The sequence below is a fragment of the Rhinatrema bivittatum genome, unplaced genomic scaffold, assembly GCF_901001135.1.
Source record: "Rhinatrema bivittatum unplaced genomic scaffold, aRhiBiv1.1, whole genome shotgun sequence".
In the NCBI taxonomy this organism is placed as follows: Eukaryota; Metazoa; Chordata; class Amphibia; order Gymnophiona; family Rhinatrematidae; genus Rhinatrema; species Rhinatrema bivittatum.
In genome coordinates, this window is record NW_021820995.1 from 23,720 (window position 1) to 36,635 (window position 12,916).

Genomic DNA, 12,916 nt, shown 5'->3' on the forward strand with positions numbered 1-12,916 from the left:
ACTAAATCATGTAATTTATTTTTTGACAGCATATGATCAAATTAAAAGATATACATAGATCAAATTAAAAGGACACAAGATGAAAGATATTTTATTTTATGTTTTTTTGAAGGCCAGCTAACTTGCACCTCTTAAATGAAACCATTACTAAATATAATTTGAGCCTTTTGCTAGGGGATCAAAATGCTTTAAATTAACTTCTGTTATATAATTGTCAGGTTTTGGCTTTGTTACAGAGTTCTGTACAAATGTGGCCATGTTTCTGTGCACCTGTTGCATACATCATCAGAATGATGTATAGTTTGTATTGACCTTCTCTGAAAAGCTAATTCTGAAAAGGAAGGAAGGAAAGAAGAAAGGGAAAATAAGTTTTACATGTATTTTGTAAGCTGCTACTTTTAAGAAAAAGAAATGGCAGTTGTAAACACATGCAAGAGGCGCTGGTATTCAGTTCTATAATTCAATACATTTTATAGTGTCTCGGGAACTGCTAAGTTGCAATCCATACTTCCAAAAAGTTTTAAAATTAAGAGAGCTTGTTGATAAAGAAGAAGTGTAGAATTCATCCATTATTTTTGAAGATTTTAAATTATAATACCTTTTTAATGGACCAGAAAAACTGCTGTTGTGTAGTAATACAAGCTTATGACTTACAAGGTCCTCGTTTTTGCCTGGCCTAATATGACTGATGATCCTTGGCGTCTTCCATTCTTCTTATGAGGAATTTCTGCACAAGCCCGACCTTCTGCAGGGTTTTGGTAATTTCAAAAGATTTTGTAATGTTTTTTTCTGATGCTAAATTTTTCTCAAATGGACAGTAAGAATTGCTGAGCAGCTGATTTTGGTTTCCACTTTTGCTTGCTATTTTACACTTCAGTTCTACATTTTTCATTAAAACAATTGCACACGCACATACCATTATGTTTATACTATCTCTTTATCACAAACAATTTTTATTCATTTCCACATGCTTTATTAATACACAACAAATTGCATTTACCATCCATTAATTGTATGGTGACAAAAATACCTTCAACATATTTAAAATATCTCAATTAAAAAACATTCTGTCACTCATACCCATACATACTCAATCATACTAACAACTCATTCATAAAAACTATCTCCTAAATCACATTCCATAAACAATAATGAAACTAAACTGTTTCTAATTGCACTGTTTTTACAGTATTAGACACATTCATATAATTATTCCATCTAACGTACTCCTTATGTGACACATATCCAACGAACTATCTATATACCCAATGCTAATCTCATGTTAAACAACGATAAAGAACTTGACCCCAAGGACCCTGCCAACTTTCGCCCTATCTCCAATCTCCCTTTCATCTCAAAAATCATGGAGAAGGTCGTCAGCTCGCAACTTACAGAATTCCTTGAAACTCACAACCTTCTCCACCCCTCTCAATTTGGCTTCCGTAAACACCTCAACACTGAGATCCTCTTACTCTCCTTGACAGACTAATTACTCAGGGGAATGGATCAAGGTCACAGCTACTTTCTTGCTCTACTGGACATTTCAGCAGCTTTTGACACCATAAATCACACCCACCTCCTTGCCCGCCTAACCGACATTGGCCTTTCCGGCACAGCCCTTAAGTGGTTCTCATCCTACCTCGACAATAGGAAATTCACCGTGAAAATAGGCAATGCTGAGTCCTCCCACTACGCCCTCGCCCAAGGAGTCTCCCAAGGCTCCTCCCTCTCTTCTACCCTCTTTAACATTTACCTCACCCCCTTGTGCAAACTCTTATCAGAACTTGGCCTCAAATTCTTTCTCTACGCTGATGATGTGCAAATCATCATACCCATTCAAGGCTCCCTATCTGACACCCTTGAATCCTGGGGAAACCATGTCGCTGCCATCAACTCCTTACTTACCAACCTCCACCTTGCTCTAAACACTGCCAAAACTGAACTCCTCCTCATATCCCATCACCCCCCTACTAATCCTGCACTCCCAATTGACTCTGCTATCAAGATTCCTCATGCACAGCCCTGCGCAAGGACCCTGGGGGTCCTAATCGACCAACAACTGAACTTCAAAAAACATATCAGTGCCATACTCAAAGAGGGTTTCTTCAAACTTAAAGTCTTAAACCTGAAACCTCTCCTTCACGCTAGTGACTTCCGCACTGTCGTCCAGGCTACACTGGCATCCAAGATGGATTACTGTAACTCCCTCTTTCTTGGCCTACCCTACTCCTCCTTAAAGCCCCTCTAAATGCTACAGAACACTGTAGCCAGAACCCTCTCCAACGCTCACAAATACGACCATATTTCCCCTATACTGAAGGACCTACACTGGCTCCCTATTCCCTCCCGCATCCTCTTTAAATCCCTGACCATTATCCATAAAGCCTTATATTCCCATCACTCCAACTGGCTGGTAGATCCCCTCCAATTTGCCTGCTCGAATCGACTGACAAGGACCACTACCAAAGGGTCCCTCCATGTGCCATCCCTAAAGAAAGCACACCTCACAGCTACAAGGGATCGGGCGCTCTCCATTGCTGGACCTATGCACTGGAACTCACTCCCAACCCACCTCAGACTTGAACCTTGCATCACCAAATTCAGAGCCCAGCTCAAAACCTGGCTATTCAAACAAGCCTTTCCCCAACACCCTTGATGAATATTGAATTGTGATGGATCATGACCTGAATTTGACTATGACCTTGTTCTTATGACATTATAGTTCACTTGTTAATTGTTCCTATGCTTCTCTGCTCTCCTATTGGTTTTTTGTACCCCCTACCCTTCCCCTGTTACTTGTAATTTCCGTTGCTTTTGTTCCATGTAAACCGAGGTGATGTTTCGACTAACATCGGTATAGAAGACTCTTTAAATAAATAAAATACATATTCTGAATTTTTAAAACCCCAATACATTTAATCTGTTGAATTTTTATAAATCCCCAATTTTTTTTTTTTAATCCCAATCTTAATGGATCCTAGTCTTAATCAATCCCAACAGGGCCCTTGTTTCGCCTGCTGACTTCTTCAGGGGACTTTTTAATCCAATGCTCTCAGAAGATGACTCTCGTCATTGACTAGAAACCACTTCTCCACTCATTTCTTTATGGTGTATAGACAAATCACTGGTCACGCTTGAACACCAAAGCCACTATATAAACAAATTTGAAAAGAACTTTTCAAAAACTTGTCTTAAAAATGTCCCACATATATTTTGAATTACAGTATCTCCCAATATCTAATCAGTAACACAGTTGAAATACCATTTGATACCTTTAATTGTAGCCACAACCACTCTATTTAATCCTCAGGATGATCTTCAACAGCTCCATTATTTTATTTCTTCAAATCTCTTAAATCCAAACCTATTAGCAACCAATCATTACTACATAAACTTAACTAATACTACTTCAAATCCATTATAACCCTCCTTTAAACCTATTTTCCTATATCGGGGTTAACTACTCAACCTCCCCCAAAAACAGACAGCAGCTCTCCGATAAATTCAACACCCCCACCCTAGGAAAACAAAAACGGACTCAACACCTACCGCTTTTTCAAACACCAAGGCAGTCTCTGCTTCCTGCCACTGCAGAGGCAGACTTCGTTCGTTCTTCAGGCTCAGCTTCCCCATTATTCACTATACACATAAGAACATAAATTTCCATGCTGGGTCAGACCAAGGGTCCATCAAGCCCAGCATCCTGTTTCCAACAGAGGCCAAACCAGGCCACAAGAACCTGGCAATTACCCAAACACTAAGAAGATCCCATGCTACTGATGCAATTAATAGCAGTGGCTATTCCCTAAATAAACTTGATTAATAGCCGTTAATGGACTTCTCCTCCAAGAACTTATCCAAACCTTTTTTGAACCCAGCTACACTAACTGCACTAACCACATCCTCTGGCAACAAATTCCAGAGCTTTATTGTGCGTTGAGTGAAAAAGAATTTTCTCCGATTAGTCTTAAATGTGCTACTTGCTAACTTCATGGAATGCCCCTAGTCCTTCTATTATTCGAAAGTGTAAATAACCGAGTCACATCTACTTGTTCAAGACCTCTCATGATCTTAAAGATCTCTATCATATCCCCCCTCAGCCGTCTCTTCTCCAAGCTGAACAGCCCTAACCTCTTCAGCCTTTCCTCATAGGGGAGCTGTTCCAACCCATTTATCATTTTGGTTGCCCTTCTCTGTAACTTCTCCATCGCAACTATATCTTTTTTTGAGATGTGGCGACCAGAATTGAGCACAGTATTCAAGGTGCAGTCTCACCATGGAGCCATAGAGGCATTATGACATTTTCCTTTCTATTAACCATTCCCTTCCTAATAATTCCTAACATTCTGTTTGCTTTTTTGACTGCTGCAGCACACTGAGCCGACTATTTCAAAGTATTATCCACTATGGTGCCTAGATCTTTTTCCTGGGTGATAGCTCCTAATATGGAACCTAACATTGTGTAACTACAGCAAGGGTTATTTTTCCCTATATGCAACACCTTGCACTTGTCCACATTAAATTTCATCTGCCATTTGGATGCCCAATCTTCCAGTCTTGCAAGGTCCTCCTATAATATATCACAGTCCGCTTGTGATTTAACTACTCTGAATAATTTTGTGTCATCATATATATATATATATATATATATATATATATATATATATATAAAAGCTGAGAAAATTGACCATTTAATCCTACTCTCTATTTCCTGTCTTTTAACCAGTTTGTAATCCACGAAAGGACATCACCTCCTATCCCATGACTTTTTAGTTTTCGTAGAAGCCTCTCATGAGGGACTTTGTCAAATGCCTTCTGAAAATCCAAAATACCACATCTAGTGGTTCACCTTTATCCACATGTTTATTAACCCCTTTAAAAAAATGAAGCAGATTTGTTAGGCAAGACTTCCCTTGGGTAAATCCATGTTGACTGTTCCATTAACCCATGTCTTTCTATTTGCTCTACGATTTTGATCTTGAGAATAGTTTCCACTATTTTTCCCGGCACTGAAGTCAGGCTCACTAGTCTATAGTTACCCGGATCACCCCTGGAGCCTTTTTTAAATATTGGGGTTACATTGGCCACCCTCCAGTCTTCAGGTACAATGGATGATTTTAATGATAGGTTACAAATTTTAACTAATAGATCAGAAATTTCATTATTGAGTTCCTTCAGTACCCTAGGATGCATACCATCCAGTCCAGGTGATTTGCTACTCTTTAGTTTGTCAATCTGGCCTAGTACATCTTCCAGGTTCGCAGTGATTTCATTCAGTTCGTCTGACTCATCGCCCCTGAAAACCATCTCCGGAACTGGTATCTCCCCAACATCCTCATTAGTAAACACAGAAGCAAAGAATTCATTTAGTCTTTCTGCAATGGCCTTATCTTCCCTAAGAGCCCCTTTAACCCCTCAGTCATCTAATGGTCCAACCGACTCCCTCACAGGTTTCTTGCTTCAGATATATTTTAAAAAGTTTTTATTATGAGTTTTTGCCTCTATTTGGCCAACTTCATTTCAAATTCTCTCTTCGCCTGTCTTATCAATGTTTTACACTTAACTTGACAATGCTTATGTTTTATCCTATTTTCTTCACATAGATCTTCTTCCAATTTTTGAAGGGTGTTTTTTTGGCTAAAATAGCCTCTTTCACCTCACCTTTTAACCATGACTGTAATTGTTTTGCCTTCTTTCCACCTTTCTTAATGTGTGGAATACATATGGACTGCGCCTCTCAGATTGTATTTTTATACAATGTCCAAGCCTGTTGAACACATTTAACCTTTGCAGCTGCACCTTTCAGTTTTTTTCTAACTATTATTCAGCTTCTCCAGAATAAATTCATACCAGTTTACCTCACATTTAGAAAAACCTTACAATGAGACCTACCTCCGGGATCTAACTCATTCGTTTCTCCATTTCTTCCCGTCAAAGACGCTCACAGCTTCAGAAACGCGGTTGCACACTAACTCTGACCACACCTTAAATACTTCCCATGTAGCTCAAATCGCACCAAATCATAAGGGTTTACAGAGCCTAAACCACATCTCATTGGAACATACAAGCCCACATTACAAATACAAAATCCCTATTCCAGCTAACCAAGGGCATAAAGCCCTTTAAATTTCTTCAACCTCCAACTCTCACAATACAACCTAAAACAATTCTTCCCATTCTATCATAGAATTAAGTCCCTGCAGAGTTAACGTGTTCCATTGATAGATAAATCTTTGTTCATGTTGTCACAAAATTTGTGAAATGTTACCTCCCAGAGGGCAAGGGACCTGTTTCAATATACAAAACTTTAATTGATCAATAGTATATGCATTATCAAGCCAGTGTCTGAATAAAAGTGCTTCCACTCTGTTCTAATACAGCCCTTATGCTGAATAATTCGTGTCTGTATAGATGAAATTGTATGTCCAATATACAACTTGGAACATGGACAAGTAATCGCATATAACACGACAAGAATTACAATAAAACTGGCCTTTCAAAAAATATTTAAACGGTATTAGATCATGAACAAACGATTGGCCTACTAGAATCTGTGCACAGACTGAGCGTTTGTTACAACAAAATTGTCCTACTTCACCATCAAAAACCTGCTCATTAGCTACCGATGAAACAAGTAAATCCCTTAAGTTACGCCCCCGGGTCCGTGCAAAACAGTTGGGCAATTTGGTCTTTCTGCCATCGTTTACTATGTTGCATGTAAATTCATTTTAAATACTATATAAAATTGGAAAGCAAAAAGATCAGGTGGTTTCACTTGCATTTAATGTGATGGGTGGGCCTTCCTAGTCCAGATTTCCAGTCTGGATCAAAAGTTGAAGAGGTGTCCCCATATCAGGGCTATTGTCACCTTTTTTTTCTCCCTCCCTTTTCTTTCTTAAATGCTCACTGTCTAACCCTTCTTCTCCCCCACCCCTCCGGCCTTTCTTCGCTTCTCACCCTCCAGCCCACTTGCTTATTCTCTTACCCCTTCAGCCCACTTTTGGTCACTTGCTCAACAGCTCATCCCCCTAACCCTCACCCCTCCAGTCCCCATTATTTTCCAGCTCAGTTTATACCCTCCTTTGCTCACTGTCGTGCCCTTATTCATTTTTCTCCTCCCTTTGCTCGTTATCTCCCTTGTTTTCTTTTTGCCCCCTCTGCGTCCTCCTCCCTTTGCTTGTTCTCTCCTGTGCCATCTTCCTGTAGGCAGGGGGAAAGCAGTGGCCGCGCTTCTTACCTGTGACTGCCTGCTCGCTCCTCTGCTGGCACATTATGAAGTTTGATCCATACAGGTCCGAGAGAGCTCGCGGGACCGTCATTGCAAAGCTATCAAAATAGGAAGTGGGCAGTTGCAGGAAGGAAGTGCTGATGCTGTTCTCTTCCCGCCAAGCACAGGGCAGGTTGTGCTGTGGCGGGGGAGAGGATTGACCACCTTGTGGGATGGCTCCCAGGGATCACACAGAAGAGGCAATGCGCTCCCTCCAGCAGAACCACTACGTCAGAGGGGTTACGGGCATGGGTGAGGCGGTGCCCCCTCACCTGTGGTGTCTTGTGTAGATGCACAGGTTGTACACTTTAAAAGTTTGTCCTGTTCGTTGTTAAATATTATGTAGGAAGCTTAAAAAATTTTTTTTGTTTCAGATGTCTTAAGCAATCAGTGTTGTCTTCTGGGCTTTTTTTGTTAACAGTACTTTGTGACATATTGAAAAATGAGGATTATGAAATGTTTGGGGTTTTTTTCCTTTTAAGAACTACCAGATGGTATACAAGTGCCTTAAACTGGTTCTTTAATCCAAATCCCGTGACAGGTGTGTCTGGCTTCTGTCCCTGCTGTGGAATTCATGTTGACTGAAGATGTTTGTAGCTTCAGTAGAAGCAACAGATTGTAGACCAGCTATGAGATTTACCTTTTACTATTTCTTCATTCTGAAATACTAAAGTCCACACAAAATAAATTCACCAGTTACTTGAGTGTTACTTGATAGCAAACATACTTTCCCTTTAAAGAGTTTTGTTTAACTTTTAAAGGGGGAGGTGGTGGAAGGAGATTGATTTGGGTGTGTGGTGTTTTTTTTTTTTGTTTTGTTTTGTTTTTACACCTGGTATTGCTCACTGTCCTTGCATGCAAGAAGTGACAGTCATGGGAATATCTCTTGAATCCTTGATGATGGCGATGTCTACCTGAAAATCTTATACCAGCAGAGCATGGCAAAGAGACACTGGTGTATCCTATCACTGAGAGAGAGGGTGTTAATCGTGGTTATTATTCTCCTTCTTCCATGACAGCCAATCCCTGTATTCTTTACCTTGCAAAATGCAGCAGAAGTCATCACCTGCGGACTCCAGTGGTTTATTCAGAAAGAGGTAAGGTGGTCAGTCGCCTGTGACAAAAGTAGCTCAACGGAGAATTGAACCATAACAAAAGCCTTTGTTCCTGTTTGATGCCCTAAAGCAGTGGTTCTCAACCTTTTTTCAGCCGGGACACACCTGACAGATGGTTCACATGCGTGACACACTGAACATGTGACCATCACGGGACAAAACGTAAATATACATTCTGCATCCTCAGGAACCACGTCGACCCCCAAAAATGGGTGCAGAGCAGAACTAGGGCATTACCCGTACAGCTCACCATACAAAAAAAAGATATTCTGGATCTGATGACATCTCAGTAAAAGCAAAGCAAACTCTCTTTACTGGCAAGCACAATACCCCTCCTTATGAAAAGACAGTAATTAACCAGGCCCTAACCACTAATACACCTCCTATTGGGAAAACAGAGCAAGCCAAGCTGCTATAGATACCCACTTAGAAATAATTGTAAAACTATACTAATAAATGTTACAAAACAGCTGATGAACAGAATAATATCCAACAATTAAAAACTCATAAAAATTATTAAAAATTGTCTAAATATCAAAATATTTCAAAACAGCAGACACATCACATAACACCCAATAATTAAAATGGCAATCAATCAAGAAAAATAAACTTAAAAAGCTGCCTTTTACTTACCATCTCCAGCAACTCTCCTACTCCTTTCCCTTGCAGACCAATAGCACTCACCAGAAGCAGCAATGGCTGCTGAAGCTCTGTAATCAATCCTCTTTCCTTGGGGCCCACAACCAGTCACAACCAGTCTCTGTCTCACACAGACCAGAAACTTCCCTAACTAGTATCTCTTCCTCACACACACACCAGTCACCTCCCTGACCAGTTTCTGTCTCTCACACACACACACACCAGTCACCTCCCTGACCAGTCTCTGTCGCTCACACACACACACCAGTCACCTCCCTGACCAGTCTCTCTCAATCACACACATGCTGTCACTTACATACAAGCTCACACATACTCTGTCACTTACAACCACACACACTGCCACTTATGCACCCATTGTACCACACACACAAGCTCTCACTCATGCACCCAAGCACCCATTCTACCACATACACACTGCCACTCATGCACCCATTGTACCGCACACACACAAGCTCTCACTCATGCACCCAGGCACCCTTTCTACCACACACACACACATACTACCACTCATGCAACCAGGCATGCATTCTAACACACACACACACACACAGCTGCCACTCACGCACCCAGGCATGCATTCCAACACACACACACACACAAAGCTGCCACTCACCACCCAGGCACCCATTCTACCACAGGCACATAAGCTCTCACTCATGCAATCAGGCATGCATTCTAACACACACACACACACACAGCTGCCACTCACGCACCCAGGCATGCATTCTAACACACACATACAAAGCTCACAACTCATGCACCCATTCTACCACACGCACACAAGCTCTCACTCACGCACCCAGGCACCCATTCTACCACAGGCACACACACACTACCACTCATGCAACCAGGCATGCATTCTAACACACACACACACACACACAGCTGCCACTCACGCACCCAGGCATGCATTCCAACACACACACACACAAAGCTGCCACTCACCACCCAGGCACCCATTCTACCACAGGCACATAAGCTCTCACTCATGCAATCAGGCATGCATTCTAACACACACACACACACACAGCTGCCACTCACGCACCCAGGCATGCATTCTAACACACACATACAAAGCTCACAACTCATGCACCCATTCTACCACACGCACACAAGCTCTCACTCACGCACCCAGGCACCCATTCTACCACAGGCACACACACACACTACCACTCATGCAACCAGGCATGCATTCTAACACACACACACACACACACACACAGCTGCCACTCATGCACCCAGGCATGCATTCCAACACACACACACACACACACACAAAGCTGCCACTCACCACCCAGGCACCCATTCTACCACAGGCACATAAGCTCTCACTCATGCAATCAGGCATGCATTCTAACACACACACACACACACACACACACACACACAGCTGCCACTCACGCACCCAGGCATGCATTCTAACACACACATACAAAGCTCCCACTCATGCACCCATTCTACCACACGCACACAAGCTCTCACTCACGCACCCAGGCACCCATTCTACCACAGGCACACAAGCTCTCACTCATGCACCCAGGCACCCATTCTACCACAGACACACACACACACACAAGCTCTTACTCATGCACCCACGCACCCATTCTACCACAGGCACACAAGCTCTCACTCATGCACCCAGGCACCCATTCTAACACACACACACACACACACACACACACACACACAAGCTCTTACTCATGCACCCAAGCACCCATTCTACCACACACACACACAAGCTCTCACTCATGCACCCATTCTACAACAGGCACACAAGCTGTCACTCATGCACCCAGGCACCCATTCTACCACAAGCACACAAGCTCACATGGAGCCTCTTCTCATTGTTTGGCCTCCACTTCTCAGCCACCTCTGGCCTGACCTCCCGCGGTACGCAACGTCTCTCCAGCCACCTCCTGCAGTGTGCAGGGTCTCTCTGCTCTTCAGCCGCCGGCAGCGGCGCGCAGCATCTCTTTGTTCTTCGGCCCCGCCGCTGGTGACGCACAGGTTTCTCTGCTCTTCAGCTGCCGGTGGCGCGCAGCGTCTCTTCGTTCTTCGGCCCCGCTGACTGCGGCGCGCAGCGTCTCTTCGTTCTTCGGCCCCGCTGGCGTTGGCGCGCAGCGTCTCTTCGTTCTTCGGCCCCGCTGACGTCGGCGCGCAGGTCTTTTCGTTCTTCGGCCCCGCTGGCGTTGGCGTGCAGCGTCTCTTCGTTCTTCGGCCCCGCTGACGTCGGCGCGCAGGTCTTTTCGTTCTTCGGCCCCGCTGACGTTGGTGCGCAGCGTCTCTTCATTCTTCGGCCCCGCCCCTAGGGAGAAGGGAAGCACAAGCGGGGCAGTGGAACACCGGGAGCCGCGACACACTGGTGTGTCGCGACACACCGGTTGAGAACCACTGCCCTAAAGTATTTCTCTGCTGTCTTTCTTAATGATGCGTGGCTGCTTATTAATGGGTCCCCAGAAAGCAGTAATTGTTGACCAATAACATATTTTTGACCTGTTTGTAAATGAGGATTTCTTAGTGTCCAGACAGATGAATCCAGAACAAGTGGGTTATGCATCTCCACCAGGAGATGGAGCAAACTGATGTCACGGTATATATACCCCTGCAGTGACACCAGCCTGCCAGTATTCTCCGTCTCCAGCAGATGGGGATTGCTTCGATTTAAAAAAAAGGAAAAATAAGGAAAATAAATTTTCTCCATTCCCCTGCAGTGATATCAAAAGATCCCACCCCCAGTTGGGAATTCCTAAGATGATTTCTGTGGTTCCTCAGATGAATGCTTTGGTCCGGTAGTTGATGTTTCAGCTGGCATGGACTTAGCTGTTAAGCAGCTGAAAGGTAGTGGGTGCAGGAGGGCTAGCGCAGCAGTGACAGCAAATGCCCTCTCCCCCCTCAGCTGGAGACAGTCTCTGTGCTCAGATAGGTAAGGCTGAGCTCAGGTAAATTAAAAAAAAAAAAAATAGACACAGAGGAGGAGGTTTTTTTGCTGTAGGGTTCCTCCTCCTGCTGGTCTCCTTGCTCAGTGTGCTGTTCCAACATTCGTCCCTCTCCGTGGGAGGTCGAGGAACACCGGCAGCCTGGTGGGTTGAGCAGCCTCTGAAGGCTAGGCCCCACTCTGAGGCTTTTTTGCTGTGCCGTGTGGTGAGCCTCAACAGCGTTTCACATGCTTTCTTTAGGCTGCTCTCTACAGGATTGTTGGTTTGGTGTGTGAGTCTAGCTGCGTGTCCAGTTTTTGGATGCTTAGGCAGGCCTAGTAATCTGTGCGCACAAGTTGAGCGTTGCTGTGCATTTAATTTTTTATGGCGCCTAGATGTGAGATGCCTAGGTTTTGTATGCCTAATTTTTGGATGCCTAGGTTGATGCCTTGAATTTTTGGACGATTAAAAAAAAAAAAATTCTAGACACATGCTTCCAGCCATTGATCAGTGCGCTGCTGGCCTAATGGTGCCTACATCTAGGGAACTTAAGTGCCTTTCTCTTTGCACTGCCTGTCATATTAGGGCTTCTCAACCTTGAGTTCCTACTGACTTGTGCCAGCGCTGTTTGGAGGCTCAAGGAGAATTATCTTCCTCTGATTTCACTAAGCTTTGTTCTTCCCAGCTGGATGTAGGTCTGGGTAAAGACTTTTCAGGTGGGGCGCCTGATTTTGCAACTCCCCTAACTGGCTCTTCAGCAGGGGAAGGCAGCTCAGTGAGTATGCTGTGCAGGTACCTTCTGGTCTGGATACTTCTACATTTTCATGAGTAGAATTTTTCCAGGGTTTGCAATCCTCAGCCCTGTCCAATGTTCCCAGGGCAAGGTTGCAGGTGCAAACCTTGCCTGGACCTACTGGTAAGCGCCAGAGTACTCCTAGAGCGGCAGTGGGACTACCCAA

The 12,916-nt window shown here is 43.7% G+C and overlaps 1 protein-coding gene across 1 annotated transcript in view; it reads left to right on the forward strand.

The window, feature by feature from the left end:
• LOC115082353 (transmembrane protein 241-like) overlaps nucleotides 1–12,916 on the forward strand; it is a gene marked incomplete at its 3' end in the record, with an annotated part of 108,408 nt that overhangs the window by 15,815 nt on the left and 79,677 nt on the right. Inside the window, exon 3 of the mRNA XM_029586589.1 lies at nucleotides 8,287–8,364. Within this exon, the coding sequence (XP_029442449.1) occupies nucleotides 8,287–8,364 (78 nt within the window). The remainder of the gene's footprint in view (nucleotides 1–8,286; nucleotides 8,365–12,916) is intronic.